The following is a 19,026-nucleotide window of genomic DNA, read 5'->3' as shown; positions in this document are numbered from 1 at the left end:
CGGTATAATTAATAATATTTTTTTTTTTTCTAGAAAACACCTAAGTTTTATATTAATACGAAATTACATTGTTTTCTTTTTTCTTAAAATAAGCGTAATAAATATGTCGAACTTTTTAATTATGAAATATCGTTATATAACTCTTATTTACTTATTTTTTTTTATACAACTTAGAATGGCAAAAAAGCTAACGGCCCACCTGATGGAAAGTGGTAACAATCGCCTAGAGACATGAGCAGTACCATGGACATAGCAGAGTATACTGTTTTGCCCATGATACCTCCCATGCATTGCCATTCCTGAGGACTCAGATGTTATTCCTCTGTACCCTGTAAATTCACGCCATATCCCACCCTTCAAACCGAAACACAGCCATGCAAACACAACTACTTCACGGTTGAAACACGAATGGGACAGAGGTACCCAAGCAATCGACTTTTGTACAAAGTCTCCCTCTGGTATTATATAAAGTACAGAATGTAATAATATCTTTAAATGATAATTATGAAACGATTAGGTTAAATAGAAGCTGCTTTTAACAATCACGTCCTTGGTTTTTCCTAAAACTATAGGAATTTGTCTACTAGATTTCTAACACTCACTTTTAAATTTCACATTTGTATTATTATGATGGGTATTAACACCATTCATTTAGGTAATGGCAAACTAAGCAAATGATGTACAGCAAGATCGGCCAATGAGTATAGGGATACTACATAAATCAATGATTTTACCTGTAAACTATCATTGCTCAGTCACAGAATAGTGTTTTGTGGCTCGGTGTTGCAAACTATTGTTTAACAATTACGAGTAGATGATAACTATCGACTTGGATATATGCAAAGAAAGTTCTTGATACTTTAGAAACTATTGACACCTAGCGACAACGACGTCGCTGAAGTTCAGTCTGCTCATTATTGCGGGTAGTGCGAAATGTCAAAAGAGATAATCATTTTATTTAGTTATAAATAAAATTTATATCAGGACCTAACAAAGTATATTAAAATAAAAACCTGCGCAGATGTTGAATATTTTGCCAGTGAATAAAATAATCCTCTATGTTTTTAGTAACATAGAATTGTAAACAAGCTAATTGCCCAATTAATTTTGTCTATAAACAAATAATCCTAGTGTCTGTGGAGGATAAAATTTGGAGTATCCTTACACACACATTACGCAAACACGCTCATACATACACATGCACATATACACACATGTACACACACACACACAGACAGAGTGAGAGAAAGAGACACACACACCCATATATACACGCATGCTTACACGCTAACACGCTCACATGCACATAACTCACATAACCTTACATTGACAATATTTCAAATTTATGATATAAAATTTCTGCTTTAATCGTTATATAATAAGTTACACGAGTAAATATATCTATTGCAAAAAAAATTATAAAAATCCATATATTCCATGCAATATCGAATCGAAAAATTCAGTATTTGTAACATAGTCGCAAAAAATTCATAGGAATTTAAAGCCTCGTTTATTTTTGAAGTCGTTTAATAATACGGTACACTTGCCAGGAAAATATTCCCAAACCATCGTACGATGACAGTATAAAAACTAAAAAGACGGCATGTTTGTGTTACAATTTGCGAAGTGCATGTCACAGTGGATCGAAGTGCCAGAAACTGAATCGGTAAGCCGTATCTTCGCAACCAACGTATGCCCATGTGTATATCATTTATTTAGGTATCTATATCTCCGGAAGCCGCTGCTCGCTCATCAGCAGGGGATTCGCTTCAATCTAGTAAACTTCCTCTACGCAATATGTTAGAGAATTTCAAAACTTCCAGAGACTTAGTCGATAATCCGTTATGACTGACGTAGACAATGTCATTATTATTTCTAAGACACTTCAAAGGGGAGAAGGGTCTTAACACAATTGTATTTTTCTGTATGTAAATACGCGAATATGTCAAACATTATAAAGTAATTTCGTAATTATTTTTCGTAATCGAATAATACATAGATATAATGCAAAATACTCGTACAAGTTTCTTCTTCAAATTGTTTTGCTACAACTATTTCTACTATCATCTTCTATCATTATCATTATCAGTTCTGTCATATACAGCTGAATATAAACTGTCTCCATAAACCGTAAAAAGAAGAGTCCTGAGCCATTTGTATCGACTCCGTGCATTTAAGGATATCTCACTATACCGGGGGTCGGCTTACACTATACGTTTATAGGTATATGTATTGTATATTCGAGACTTATTATATATAAAAGTATTAAAAAATGATTTTAAAATTTGTATGAATAAATATCAACACATACAAAATAAAAGGAAATATAATATTATTATGTACATTCACATCGATAACGCGATTCAATAAATCAATTTCTTAAACAAATTCTATTAATATAATGTAATAATAATAATCTATTAATGGATATAAGAGTCTATTATTAATTTACAGCAAGCAATTATAGAGATTTGATTCCTACCAGTCATGATCCCGGATTTGCAAAATATAAAATAATAACCGTAGTCCTCATTATAAAAGCAACATTTTCCAGGGCCATTCAAGCTTGTTTATTATCCGTATGTAATATTAGACGAAAATTGTAATGAAGGCCAAGGGAATCCCGCAAGACGGTAGATAACAAGCTATAAAGCTAGAGGATTATTGGGAGGGACCGGAGCCAGCGAGAATAGATAGAGGAAATTATGTATCGTTGGGAATAAGAAATGCGAGGTTTTAAACGAGTCTCACACAAGTATATAAAATAAGAATTTAGAAGACTACAAAATTAAGTGCGTAGGTTTTTTTTTTTTATAATACTTAGAATACTAAACAACCCTTGTTATAGAAAGTGGTAGCCATACCCTATATAAATATTAATAGCAACACGAATATCACTAAATATATTGTGATACTCACTGTACCCTAATGCGTTATCATTCTTGAGGACTAGGATTCAAATACCGAAACACAGACATGCAAACATAGCTGTATTGTGACGGAAAAATGGATGGGACAGAGGTACCCATGCAGATGACTTTTGTATAAAGCTTTTCTCTGGTTTTGTAAGTCAGGTTTGATTGTACTCAAAAAATTTATATTTGCATAAACAAATTGAGTGTTTGGGTTTGACTCATCAATTGAGAGATCTGGGTGTATTTTTTCTTAACAAGAATAAACTAAAATAAAGATATTATAAAGATCATAAAATTTAAATATAACAGACCTTATCGATTGAAAAAAAATAATCAAAATCGGTTTCACAATTGGTGAAGACATCACGTAAAATATATACAAAATTATTATAGGTTAATTGAATTTACCATTATTTATTGGTATTTTTATAAATAAATTACTATTCAAATACAAACCCACTCAAAATTTAAATTTAAATCTAAAGTGACAAATTGTAATTATTATAACATTATAGAAGCAATTTTAAATAATGTTCGTGAGTTTGGTACATATCGCTTAAGGCTTTTGACTTAATGTGGCTTTAAATTTACCGTGCGGAGTTGATTTATGAACATACAAGTTCAGACAAACATATTATGTTCCACGAACGCTGCATAACTATTCCTGACCTCAACGTCTCATCAGTATGAGTTAATCCCATAGGATACTGGCTTTGCGGCGTCGTGATCTTCAAATCCAGTATGCTCATAATAATAACATTTATGAAGCTTTGTTAGTTAATGATAACGATGTGTTTATTATTAATACTTAACTATATAGGTATTGCTATCTAAGATATTGTTTAGCTAAGACATATTTTATCCCCGTAATGTAAGATGTTTATATCTTATTTATTTTCAAACGAACTTCACAAAGTTTCAATTAAACTGTCTATTTATTGTATGTTACATACAACCTTCATCAACTGTACGAGTATGTCGATTCTTATGATAATAATGAATAAAATAATGAAATTAACAGTTTTTTTATTATATTTATATTGTAGTATTCTTTTGTATAATTGTAATAAATTTTTAGCACGTAGAGTTAGCGTTAACTGACTATTCTCCAATTTTGATAATACAATTAAATAAAAATAAATAAATTAAATCTCTTGTCCTTTAATAAAATGTCATTAAATTATCTATATTACTTAACACGTTTGATGCGTAAATATAATTCACTATTGATAGACATATCATTAATACTAATGAAGCCTTTGTGATAAATAAATAGAAGCCCTATTCAAACGATTTATTTACACAGACTTTGATGATATATTTGTTTTTTATTTCTAAAATCAAAATGTATTTTAAATTTTGTGGTGTGGGAATCATAATTATAATATGTTCAGTATTTAAAGATTTATATAAGAAGTCTTCGCAGTTTATTTCTCCATTCAATCAACATCAAAATCCTAAGACAGAATATTTGATATTCATTAAGTTTTATATCAATCCTACCAACCAACCAATTCTCTTTTTACTTGTTGTCTTAGTAGTTATCATTTGTCCATGGTAGTTATTTATTCATGAATGTTTTTGAAAACAAAAAACATTTTGGTAGGTGGGTCTTAGGAAAACATAAAGTTCCTCCTCATTTCCAAGTGATTGATCAGACAAAATAAAACGTAACGAGTGTTGGCACGGACCTTGGATAAATGGGGTCCAGGCAGCAATCTTATTATACTGTTTAGGGATATAGTTTCAAATATATACGCAGTTAATCAGCTATACGTTTTAATGCCGGCAACAGACTGACAAATCCCAGTTGAGAGGTAGGTACACATTTACAAATGTCACACATTAATGATGTACCCACAAACATCACATCCCTCCACCAGTAGTATAAAATTATCTAAAACAATGAACAGCCTAAAATATCTCAATTACAATTTATAATTTATTTTTTTCCGAGTCGCTCTAAGGGGTCTTTGACGCAAGGTGTGTTCATTATTATCAGTTGATGGCACATTGAGAGGCTGCACTGGATCCGAACCTAGAGGTATCGGACTCGACGCGCTGTTATCACTTAATATTCTCTCCTCCCCACCAGCTCGCTCCTCTCCCAATTTGGACATCATACTATTATTGTTGTTCTCCGGTAATGATTGAAATGAAGAATCGCTGTTTTGATCTTGTTGCTCGTATATGCAATCTTCTTGGCCCTCTGTGCTCTTCTCATATTCTTGTTCAAAGCTTCCAATAATGCTTACATCATCAACCTCATAAGTTTTATCCGAGCCTCTATAAGCTAAAATTTGATCCACATGTTTCTTTACATACTGTTTACTTCCCGGTAATAACACGTTGTACATCCTAGAACCGATTTCCTTAGATATGATCCCAAATTGCCAAATATGTTTGTTACCATTATTATAATACTGCTTAACTAAAACTTTATCTCCTTTTTTGAAATCAGTTCTGCGATGTCCTCCGTATTGTTTACTCTGTAAGGTCTGTTTATTTTTAACATTAGAATTGGCTGTAGCTGATACTGACTCTGTTAAATTATTTGTCCTATCCGCATTTGGCACGTGCAGCAGGAGGTCGAGTCTACAACGTAAAGACCGACCCAACAACAACTGGGCTGGAGAAAAACCGGTAGTACAATGACTACTATTTCTATAATCAAATAAAAATTTATTCAATTGTTGTAATATAGTTTTCTGTGTTTTGTTTTCTTGTAATATAATTTTTAAAGCCTTTTTTATAGTTTTTACACTGTTTTCTGCTTGCCCATTTGATTGTGGATGATAGGGAGCGATAGTTAAATGTTGTATTCCATTTTTGTTACAGAACTCATCAAATTGATTTGAACAGAAATTAGGAGCATTGTCAGTAATTATAGTTTTCACCAACCCAAACCTACTAAACAGTTCACATATTTTAGAAATAATCATTTCAGTAGTAGTAGTCGTCATTAAAAAACATTCTAACCATTTAGAGTGTGCGTCTATCACTACCATGAAATATTTTCCATCTATATACAACATATCTAGATGTATACGTTCCCATGGCTGCGAAGGGTACGGCCACGGCGCGAGCGGAGCGCGCGGTGGCGCGTTTCGAAGCGCGCCGCATATACTACAAGAGCCGATTTTTTGCTCAATATTCTTATCTATTTGAGGCCACCACATACGACTCCGAGCTTCCGTTTTCGTTTTAACAACTCCGAAATGTGAATTGTGCAATTCGTTTAATAACTGTTCCCTAAAAATAGCCGGAATAACTAATTTATGGCCACGCATTAAACAGTTATTCTCAACTGATAGTTCTAATCTACAGTTATAGTAAGGCCTTAATTCTGGATCGGTTATCTTGGTAGGCCACCCTTTTTCGATGTAACCCATTACTTTTTTAATTAATTTATCGCTAGCTGTAGCTTTTTTAATATCTGTTATAGTCACTGGTTTCAAAATTGTATCCGTGACAAAATTTATATATAAAGCTTGGTCCTCTACATTATTACTGGAATTCTGATCCGGTAATACCGATCTAGACAGGTAATCGGCAACATTTTGATCGCTTTTAATGTATTCTATGTTAAAATTGTAGGCCGATAAAAATAAGGCATACCTTTGTAATCTATTGGCCGCCATTTCCGGTACCCCTTTCTTACTTCCAAAAATTGATAAAAGTGGCCTGTGGTCCGTGCGAAGCGTAAATGGAATCATACGACCGTACAAATAGTAGTGAAACTTTTTTATAGCAAAGACAATAGCAGCCGCTTCCTTCTGGATCTGTGCGTAATTACGTTCTGCTTTGGAAAGTGACCTAGACGCATAAGCAACGACCCGCTCGCGTCCGTCGCTTTGCCGCTGGGCCAGCACAGCGCCCAGTCCTGCTGGACCGGCATCACATGTTACCCCAGTGGCTAACACTGGATCGTAATGCGCCAGCACCCGTTCCGATGCCAATTGCTTTTTAATCATATTAAATGTCTCGTCATGTATCGCATCCCACCTCCATTTCTCATTTTTTTTCAATAAAGTAAGCAGTGGATTTAATAAACTAGAAGTGTTAGGAATAAAGCATCTATAATAATTAACCATACCTAAAAAAGATTTTAATTCATTTACATTTTTTGGGCTTGTACAGTTTAAAATTGCTTCAACTTTTTTCTCCGATTTATGTAAGCCGTTACGATCTATTTTAAATCCTAAATATTCCACCGATTCTTTGAACAATTCGCACTTGTCAGATTTTAGTCGTAGGCCAGCTTCTTGCAGTCGACTTAACACCTCCTCTAACCTCTTAAGATGTACCTCTTTAGTCGCCCCTGTTATTAAAATATCGTCCAAAAATATACAAGTACCCTCGATATCTGATAATAATTGTTCCATTGTCCGTTGAAAAATAGATGGCGCATTTGACAATCCAAAAACTAAACGGTTGTATATAAACAAACCTTTGTGTGTATTTATACATGTAAATTTTTTTGAATCGTCTAGTACTAATTGATTGTAGGCTCTAGAAAGATCTAATTTAGAAAATTCAACCCCTCCATGCAGTTTAGCAAACAAATCCTCAATGCGGGGCAATGGATAATTATCTGAATATAAAGCCTTATTTAATGTCACTGAAAAGTCACCACATATTCTAATATTACCATCTGACCGAAGAACGGGTACAATAGGAGTGGCAAAATCAGAATATTCTACCTTCTCTAAAATTCCTAATTCCAAAAGACGTTGTAATTCATTTTCTACTTTTGTTCGAAGAGCAAGGGGTACCGGGCGAGGCTTAAAAAATTTTAATGGCGAGTCTGATTTTAATTTTAAATTTATTTTATATTTGTTAAAAGTACCTAACTCATCTTTGAATAAATCACTAAACTTTTTTTTTAATAAATCACTAATATTTTCAACATTTATATTATTGCAACCGACCCTACACAAATGTAAATCAAATGCGCTAATGAAATCCCGGCCTAATAATGCTGGTTGATTGTTTTGTGTATTTATTACAAACAATTTAATTGGTTTAATGCGACCTTCAAAAATGACTGAAGTCATTATGTAACCTACAGGTGAGATTTTGCTCCCGTTGTAACAATTCAAAACAACTTCACACGGTTTAAGCTTATTTTTCTTTTCAAACGCAGACCGATATATACTATAAGGCAAGACAGAAACAGCGCTACCACTATCGACTTCGCTCATTATTTTGCAACCATCAATCTCGACTGCCTGCCGCATCGGCTCACCATTAATGCATTCTATATTAAACATATCATAACCTTTAACAGTGTCGTCATCATCCACAGCCAAAAAATAATTACTTTTCACGTTCGATTTACACATCCGTAACAAATGTCCCTTTTGATTGCACTTCCTACATGTGAACTCGGCATATCGACACTTATCTTTTGAATGATTTTTATAACCACACACATCACACCGATTCGCACCATTTCGCGACGAAAATCGCGCCGTGGCTGCAGGCGCCGAGCCAGGCCGCGGCGCGCCGCCGCCGCCGGTCCCGCCGCCGCTGCCGCCACCGTCGCCGCTGCGGCCGCCGCGCTCACTGCGCTCTGTACGCAACGCGAACACCGGCTGCGCCAGCACTCCTCCACTTGCATCCATGTCCACCCCTTGCAATGCTTGCCGCGCACACTGCACACCTTGAGCGATCTCCAAAGCTTGGTTAAAGGTCAAAGTTTCGACACTTTCAGCAAATAACTTTTCTTTCTCCTTCGAAGGCACCATACCGAGAACAAAACGATCTCGAAGCATTGTTTCCAGTTCAGTTTTGTACCCACAATGTTTAGCCAAATTCCGCACTCGAGCTGCCCATTCCGCTAACTCCTCACCCGGTCGTTGTTGTGCCGAGTTGAATTTGAGCCGCTCGCCAAAGGAACTTTTTTACTTTTGAAATGATTATTTAAAATTTTAATCAACGCTTTGTAGTTGATAACCTCCACAGAGGTCGGGAAGGTCAAATCGATCGCTATTCGGTAGGTATCTTCAGCCAGCGCCGTGAGTAACAACGCACGGCGTTTTATCCCTGCCTTGTCCGTGTTATCGTCGATATCATTCGCTGCACAATATTGTACAAAACGGCTTTGAAAAATGCTCCATTCTTGCGTTCTATGATCGAAGCTGAGACTGCCGCCGAACATGCTTCCACTACTAGCCATTTTACTTCCACTACACTAAATGACTAAATACACGCTTGAGTTTGATACCTCGTCGCCAAAATATACTGTTTAGGGATATAGTTTCAAATATATACGCAGTTAATCAGCTATACGTTTTAATGCCGGCAACAGACTGACAAATCCCAGTTGAGAGGTAGGTACACATTTACAAATGTCACACATTAATGATGTACCCACAAACATCACACTTATCTTCATTTATGGAGCTGTAAAATTACTCTCCCCCGCGAAATAGTGTTGCTTAACAATAGTTGGATGTCGATTAATCGATAGTTCGATTCTTCTAATCTTCTAAGATTCTAATAATCGATTATGTAATTGATAACATTATTTAATTATTTACAAATATTAATCAAATATTAATTATTATTGATTAAAATTCTTTCGATTATATTGATCAAGCAAGTACTTGATTATACGTAAAATAAATAAACTAGATTTCGATATAAACGATTGCAGACGTATCGTTTACACCGACGTATTGCAGATCGATATTTTCGATTTAATCGATTGTATTGACTTTTCGATTAGTCAATCGAAACTTATATTATTCTAACTGAGCACAATCGATTAATTATAAATCGATTATTAGACACAACACTATTGCGAAATATAAAGGACCGTTTATCATCCACTTCAAAGGTAGTTTAGGCGGCAATGTATCGAAGATTGATATCCTTACGCCCGTGCCTGTTTTTTCTTTGTGAAATATTTTTAGAGGCAAGTGTAGTGCAAATTCACTCTTCGCTCAACACTCTATTATCGGGCTGCTCGAGATAAGTTGGGTGTGTTTCGAAGAGGAAGTTGAAGGGTAGTTAAGATTTAATGCTTTTTATGAAAGAAAATGCTTGCGGAGCAGAAAAATAAGAAACAATTTTTAAAGGAACATGTATTAGATTATAATGTCTAGAGTTTATATTCTTCGGTTAATAAAAACTGAAAGTCTAAACTTTGAGACTGAGTGAAGGAAGTAATGAAATAACATAATTCATAGTTATAACAGTTATTAAAAACTTATGCAGAGCATTATAATAATTCACCGACATAGTACTTTTTTTTATAAACATTTGAATGACAAACAAACTGACTAGTCATCTGATAAGAAATAATAACCGACTACAGGCATGAACGTCATGAAATACACTGTTATGCCCATAGTATCCTTCCTATGTTGCCATTTGTGAGATACATCCGGGTGTCACTTCACCCTAAAAAAGTGGTATAGTAATGAAATTTCACTCAAAGTTACTGCAATATCCATCGTATGTGTTACATAAAATGTTTTGAAATTGGCGCGTTTGTCTTCATAAAGTTTCCGAAGCAATTAATAAACTAGCTTATGTTCGCGACTTCGTCCGCGTAATCAGAATATGTTCATTAATTTACATTTCAAAATAATTTAATAACATTATCATACAGTTCCACGGATATTTCAACGTATAAATCTTCGTATCTGTAAATAATAGACGGAGCTAAACAAATAAACAGTAGAGTCAATCTGAATATAAACCTCGTGGTTTCCGCTTAGATTTAATAAACATCAAAGTCTTTGTCTGCAGATTGTATTGTAACAAATGATCCAACTCTGTAACAATGAGGTTAAAAGCTAGCGAGGAGCGGTGTTTTGTGAACATGTCGATCACATTGTCAATCTTAAATACGAAGCAATGAAATTATGTTTATTGATTTTTCACTAACGACCCGCCCCGGCTTTGTATAGTTATACAATATATACTTTTTGCAGAAGATTTATATGTACATAAAAAAAGTCTTTTTTAATACCAACTTAGAAATGCATACAAGTTGACGACACAGGTAAAGAAAAAAGGAAGTGGTAATTATTACTTATAGATATGAACAGTACCATGGACATAAAAGTGTCGCCCATGATATCTTTCACACGTTGCCATTCTAAGCAAAAATTTATCCCACATCAAAGTCAAATAATGAAAAAAAAATATTTAGTTCCAATTACCTAAACTTCTTGGTTCTCCATGAATTTATATTTATTAACGGCATCAATTCATATTTCATCATCTGCCTGATCAATTTTGGTAAAATATATATCAGGTTTACTTTTTTCTAGGTAAGCAAATATAGCCTAAAAATACGTATACATAATGTAGAGAGAAATCAATTTTAAAATGATTAATTTAGGTTCTATTATTACATCACGACTTTTTTATATTAGTTGGTGAAAATAACCACACTAACTTGATGATATGTTGACAGTGTCATTTTTTTTATAGCACAAGAAGAGAACTAGCACGTGGCTTACCTGATGGTAAACGACTATCGCCGTCCATAAGTGAAGGTTACGATATCGGTGTGGTCCAAACATGAAGAGGAAAGGGGAAATACGTAAACAGGAAGTGAATTCTCTAGTTTATGAGACTGCGAATCTTTTTGTGCGAGCAATTAGCACCTTTTATATTAAAGTTCTTAGTAATTTACACCAACTATTAAGTTTTATTCACCGTGTGATCACGGCATAGAATAGGCTACCTATCCCCATTCCCGTAGGCATCATAAGAAGCGGTTAAGAGAACTTATGGCCGAGGGATGAACAACAACATCCCTTTCTAAACATCATCAACGCCTAACTACGGTTGTAAAACCAGGAGTATTCCATATAATCATTAAATATGTATTTTTTTATTACTTAAAGGGTTTTCCATACGTCATTTAGACAATATAGTATAAAAAAAATACGATATAAAGATAATGGATAACATAATACCTATTTACCCAATTAATACCTAATACCATTTCTAAATTGTTAATTAGAGCCCTGAAGAATAAGTTCGGATAATCAATGTTCGAGATTCTACTGAACATTATGATAGGTTCATTCTAACATATTTTTAGTAACTTTAAAATAAAAGGAATTCTTCTATTCGCCTGACCATTTTATGTTTTAGTGTTCCTCTCATATTATCTAATTTTGTCACGATTGTAATCGCTGGTATTTTGTGAACCAGAATATATAAAAAAATGTATGTCATTCAATATCTTCACAATTTATGGATCGATTTTCGTAATTCTAATTATACTCAATGGGGTTTACTCTCGTATTTGTCCCATATTTGTATAGCCATGCTTGCTGTTTTTGAAGACGCTGTTTTTTTTTTCAGATTAGAATATAGAATAATATTATGATTTTATTATATAATTATTATTTTAGTACGTGTCATTATAAAATGTTTATATTCAATCATAAAATAAAGCAATGAAGTTCTGTAACGCTTTATCCTTTCAAATTGTATGTAATCCCTTTGATGTTCTAAGTCTTGTACATGTTATGTACTCGTAGATATAATGAAATACTGTTGTATCTGATGTAATTATTTCTTTATTTACATTTAATTAATGTGGTTATACCCATTTAATTAATTTTTATGTAGCTTTTTCCAACGGCTCCATATTCGCGAAATTTTAAACTGGAAATTTCAGATCAACAAAAAAGCTTCTCAACATCAGATCTTTTAAAACTATACCTGATATTAAATCCACTAATTTGCATATAGGAAACATGATAATGATATATTCTAATTTATTGACTAAGTTTGTTTAAGTACTTTTCTAAACCTACTATTTTTTTGTGTAAGCTTAGTTTAAAAAGTTAGTACGCAAAGTAACATATATTTAATATCTATCGTTAAATTGAAACACTCAGTCTTCAAAATAATACACAATAAATGTATATTATTAGTTGCCCATATATATATTGCATCGTGAGGGAATAAGTCTGTTAACACGTAACAAGGTGTGGAGTGTAAGCCCACCACACCACTCATAATCATGTCTTTCCGAGTTATTCGCCGACCACTGACCTCTGGGCGAAATCAAAAACGACCGTATACATTCAACAACTAAAGCCAGTATAACCTTTATACTTCGCGGAATAAAGTCGATTTTTGATAATTACGTCATTATTTCAAGTTAAAGATGAGCAGACGTCGGCACAAGCGATAATTTGTATGCCTCATTGTTGTAATATCCGAACGTGAACTACGTATAACAAGTGTAAAAGATGGAATACGAGTATAAGAAGAAAATAAATGAGTTTGAATTATAAAGCCGAGTGCGATAATGATACTAATTATAGTTTTAAGTGTTAACAGGAATTTCGCCGTGTAAATTGCTCGCCGTTTCGATTGGACGCTTTGCAATTTGTTTATTGGTACGCTGGCAGACTGTAATTTGTAACACATTTGTAAATATCCACAGGCTCATAAAACTGAATATTAAACTAGTCTCGAATAATAGGTGCTAATAATAATATATTAAATCATATAGCTGGTCAGATTTAAATTGGTACTATTATTATTGGTAATATTTGATTACTTAGTAATATGTGAGGAACGGAAAATAAAATAAGGGTTACTAGGTGATTATAATAAGGTAATGATTATAACTGAATCACGAATAACCAACTCAATTGATGTGGATACAACTTAGGTACATCTAACACTAATTATATGAGAGAGCCCTATACCATCGAGAGATTCTTTTTTCCCTGTCAAATTAATATATACATGTACATACATATACATAATTTAATTTGTAAAACATATGTGTCTATTAATAATAAGTTATATATTAAACTGCAGCCAAATTATATATATTAACTTAGGTGTATTTTAGGAAACTGCAGTATCTAAATTGGCGTATGATAAAAGTTAAATCAGAAACTATAAACGTAATGATATTAACTACTTTATTACGCAAATTATCAGTTGTCATTGCATCTTCTTTTCATTTAAGTGTTACCTCTTGTCGGTGCAACTAATTCATGCATTTTCTTCCAGCATTATATCATTATAAGTATTTTAACTAGAAACGTCATACATATTTTGACTACATTTAAGGAAGTATTCTAGAAACTGACAATTTCACAGGCAAAATAGTATATTTTTACGATAATTTTATTTTCACGTGGCCAGCAAAAGTACTGTATCAAATACTTTATACGTTTAAATTTGATCGTATAGAATTAGAGGAAATCGAAGAGACATATTGAAAAAAATGTCCTAACAGGATTAAAAAGAAATAATTCCGCGCCTTTTCCCTTAAAAAGGGCCTCGGCATGAATGGTTATTTAGGTCAGTTTGTTTTTAATTTATTTATTCGGTCGTGTTTATGATTTGAAGAGTGAAACAAAGATTTGTTTTTTATCATTAAAAAATCTTTTTTTTCTCGATTTATTTATACAATTGTATGTAGGTACAATTGCGTTCAATCACAAAATTTTTAATGAAAATAGATAAATTTATTATTTTTTAATTGAACTTGGTAGAAAGTTATTGATGACAATTCATTTTTATACTTACCAATACCAATATCCTTGCGCGTGTTTATAATACACTTACTAAACTAGACTTCGTGGGCACTTATGTGAATAAATGCAGTAGAAGGTGGCAATTGCGTCTTGATTATATCACTTATGGCAATCACTTTGTTGTTTATTAAGGTCTTAAGCTTTATTATCGCTACATTGATTAAATATGGCATACATTATGTTTGTGGACATTATAATATTTAACGATTGAAACAGGACGTTCCATTGAGAATCCTTATAGTGTCTAGGTACTTTTAGGAGACATACTCGTATTGTATATTTAGGTTCAATGTTCTTAAAATATATTGTATTCTTTCTAGTAGTTGTAATATTTTTTTAAGCATTTTATATAGCCACAAAATTATTTTAAATTTATTATTTACCTAAATATTATCGAGCCTATTTAGTTAAAGGAAAGATGCAAAGGTACAAAATATGTATTTGTACTATAAGTTTGTGTTTACTAGTTTTTACTTGCGACTTCGTCCGCGTGAGTGGGATATGTTAGTTAACCGGGATAAAAATCCTATATAGTACATGAATTATTATTAATAGTGATTGGTAAAAACATTAAGGCGCTATGAGATTTGTTTTGGATTAAAGGGTGGGATATGGCGTGAATTTACAGGGTACAGAGGAATAACACCTGAGTCCTCAGAAATGGCAACGCATGGGGGTATCATGGGAGAAACAGTATACTCTATTATGTCTATGGTACTGCTTATGTCTATAGGCGACGGTTACCACTTTCCATCAGGTGGGCCGTCAGCTTGTTTGCCATTCTAAGTAGTATAAAAAAATAAAATAAAAAAAAATTCATCCATTTTTACAAATTTTTGCACTAATAATATTAATAGGATATACATTATTGCCTATCTATTTATCGATAAATAGCAACTGTAAGAAAGACTAAATTTAATATTATAATATGGCAACTCTAAAATTGCCCTCGCTCTCTTCTGTTTCAACAAGCATCTAACGTGCATGTGTGTAAAAATACAATTAAAATAAATATATTGTAAAATTAAAAGGTGGTTCTGCAATATAAAAGTACAAATTCCAGTAGTAACTAACAAAAAATTATTAAAATCAGAAAGAATCCAGATTTCCGATTCAGAAAAAAAAATATTGAATGGTGACTAAAACTATTTATTAAAGAAATAGAAATCACTGTTTCTGAAAAATAACGACACTTATTGAAGAATATACCTAAAACGGATAGTTAATCCAGTAGTAAGGAGATTAGATATAATAAAGTTGAATAAATCTATTGGTTTCATTCTTAAATTATCCAGTAGTTTCTGTCAAAGGCAATATTACTAAATATTTTTATTTAAATAAAAAAAAATACGGCATCCCTTTTTTTAGACCTTTATTGACGCACCTAACAAATAAACAGAGAAATATAGAAGGTATTGAAGTCGATCCAATCTACTCTAAATGAGTAATCGTGCTGACCCTTTTCATCCATTAATTAATCCGAAACGCGTATAACTCACAGAATAATAGTCCTTAAACCGATTACTCACGTGGAAGCGTCAATCGAACTCGCAACAGATGTCAATTAACCTCGATTTTGTATTTGCTAAAACGGAATAAACTTTTTTCATCCAAATTATATGATACAATTCACTGTCCATTGGTTGTATTACACTGTCAAATATACTATGTTATGTGTAAATAATGGTGTAGCTTCTGTATACAGAAGTGGCCAACTCTATGCTGGCACTATAGTGCCAGCATAGAGTTGGCCACCCTTTCCATTCCCGTAGGTATTATAAGAGGCGACTAAGAGAATTTAATGGTCAAAGGTGACGAGGGATACTGCTCTCTTTTAAAATATCACCAAAAGCTTAACTACGGTTGCCAATTCACCTGCCAAACGTAGCAACTACTGGCAAAACCCCCCTTATGGGGAAGACTCATGTTGAACACTGGAGAGTTTAATGACTGATATGATGATGTTTAAATTAAAAGAAATAAATAATAAAATAATAGTCCATAGACTCATTACTCATCTTAAAATGTCAGTCGAACTACAGATGTCAATTAACCTCGATTTTGTATTCGCTAAAAGATTTTTTTTTTTTAAATATTGTTTTGTATGAAAATAATTTGTTAAAATTTACTATCTTTATATGCTTCTTTTTTCAATGTTTTTAAAACATATTTCTCAGAAACAATTCTTATAAATACACAATTTCGCATTTTAAATGCAAATATTATCAATGTACGAGTAATGTATATATGAATTATTTCGTCGTTAATCAGTGTAATCTGTCATGATCAAGGTCTATTTCTTGCGCAAGTAAAATGCATTTATTAAATGGTAATATTGAAAAAATATTTAACTTTATCATGTTTCACTCTCTAACCTCTAGACCGTGAAATTCTGAAGCAATTTATAATCTGTTCCAACATTTCGCAAAAGAGAAGAGTCTAATTAGCAAAATGCTTGCTGCATTTAATTACATAGTGGAAATAATTGCTATATCTGTGGTCTCATTAACTATTTTAGTATGTTTATATATATGTATGTACAAATAATGAAAACTAATTATTGTGCTACTTTATGTCAGCAATTAGATAATTGTTATCTAAAGAATTTTAGTTCTAATATCATGATGAAAATTTTTAACAACCAGCACAGGAGAATTTTTGATTGCACATATAATGCATTAAACTAACTTTAACATAATAAATATCACGTATGAGGTATATTAACACTATACAAATGTAATTCTACTTTTAAACGATTTGAAAATGTAATAAGTCTGTTTTTCCCCGATGATGATGATGATTGTCCTATTTTAAATAAACTCACATACTTACATTGTTCTACATTAATTTGTATGGATAGTAATGTATTCGACTTTAATTAAATACTTTTACATATTAGTAACCTAATTATTATTGCTTTTATACTTTTGCATTACATATTTCAAGATAACCTTAGAATATAGATTAGATAGATTAATGAATGTATTTTATATAAACAGTCACGTTATTATCCGTCTCTTGTAAACTATAATCTCTCATACACCAGAGGACGTTCTTTCAACTATTATTCGAAAGGTATAAAGTAAGGGACTATTATGTACGAGTAGCACTTGTACACAGTCTAGTGCCAAGTACTATTACTTCATTTAACGATTCAATATGACTATATATATGTTAAGCTAATACAATAACACGACATAAGATCATTAACTGATTGCCAATTCTGTTCAGTTAGAGCTGTCCAACCGACGTGGTTAATTGCTGTTGCACATATACAGAGACAATTAGAGAAGCACTCATTGTATCTGATTGGGACAGGTTTGTAAGATTCAGTGTGATTATTAGTGGGAATGCTTATTTTTGAAAAATCCCAATGGTGTCTATTAGGAAATATAATTGTAATAATAAATGTAACACAAAAATTAATTATTGCATTTTATCATATAATTTTTTTTATATACAACTTAAAATGGCAAACAAGCTGACAGCCCACCTGATGGAAAGTGGTAACCGTCGCCTATAGACATGAGCAGCACCATGGATATAACAGAGTATACTGTTTCGCTCATGATACCCCCCATGCGTTGCCATTCCTGAGGACTGAGGTGTTATTCCTCTGTACCCAATAAATTCACGCATATCCCACTTGTGACGGTTCGCCTATAGTACAATAGGTTTAATACCATAAGTACATAGGAAAGAAACAGGGGTTCCTATGGGTGACCGCTGCGAAAGCTGAACTATTTAATATAAACAAACTTTAAAGTCAAGGTTCACAATAGTATACAGAGAAGACGTTACCATATATGAAATATTGACACAGAAGGGAAACTCCTTTGATGTGTTTCCAAAGTGTAGTGGACGTCACAAGAAAATTAAATAAATTAAACAAAAATATATTATATTTTATATTAACCAAATTATAGTTTACCCTTTTTCTCATCAGGTGTAAAAAGGATGCATACAACACAGTTTAATAAGGTTTATGAGAGCCTTTAAAGTTTTATAAATTCGATAATCAATTTAATAGAAAATACCAAAATACGTTAACATATAATTAAATTGAATTTAAAGAAAAGTTCAGTTCGAATAATAGGCTAAATCTGATTATTGAAATATCTACCCTTCGGTGACATAATCTATGACATTACTAGATGAAGAGAAAAAAAAAAAAGAAAAAAAAGAAAAAAAAGGGAGAGCCGGCAGATCGGCGGACGCGCGGGAGTCGCTTTTAGGAATTGCGCAATAAAAGAAAAAAAAAAAAAGGAAAATGGCGCGGGAGTCGTGTTTTAGGAATTGCGCAATAAAATAAAAAAATAACTGGGATATAGATCTAGGGGGGACTGGATCGATGAAGGGGTTTGAGATCTTAGTGTATCACTATCGATTAAGTGTGTGAAATTAATCAATAGAAGACTGGAGAATCCGGTGAGCTTGTTCCATTTATTACTACGTAGTTAGATTTTTGACTGTGATCACAGGCAATGTCTATACTTAATATTTCCACCAACTATTGAAATACATATTTACTAGAGTCAATATAAGCTTAGGTAATGCGTTTAATCTTT

The 19,026-nt window shown here is 32.7% G+C and overlaps 1 protein-coding gene across 1 annotated transcript; it reads right to left on the bottom strand.

Annotated features, from left to right (window-relative positions):
* Positions 1 to 4,645: 4,645 nt before the first annotated feature.
* LOC128201703 (uncharacterized) lies at positions 4,646 to 9,096 on the bottom strand. Its single transcript, XM_052899408.1, has 3 exons — positions 8,858 to 9,096; positions 8,197 to 8,816; positions 4,646 to 5,413 (listed from the first exon to the last, which is right to left on the bottom strand). The coding sequence occupies exons 1-3, from the start codon at positions 9,094 to 9,096 to the stop codon at positions 5,400 to 5,402; spliced, it is 873 nt and encodes a 290-aa protein (XP_052755368.1). The 3' UTR covers positions 4,646 to 5,399.
* Positions 9,097 to 19,026: the final 9,930 nt, after the last annotated feature.

This window comes from Galleria mellonella, unplaced genomic scaffold (assembly GCF_026898425.1).
Source record: "Galleria mellonella isolate WM207_F2 unplaced genomic scaffold, CSIRO_AGI_GalMel_v1 utg57, whole genome shotgun sequence".
Taxonomy (NCBI): Eukaryota; Metazoa; Arthropoda; class Insecta; order Lepidoptera; family Pyralidae; genus Galleria; species Galleria mellonella.
The sequence above is the reverse complement of the archived record's forward strand: the minus strand, read 5'-3'. Positions and strand labels throughout refer to the sequence as shown.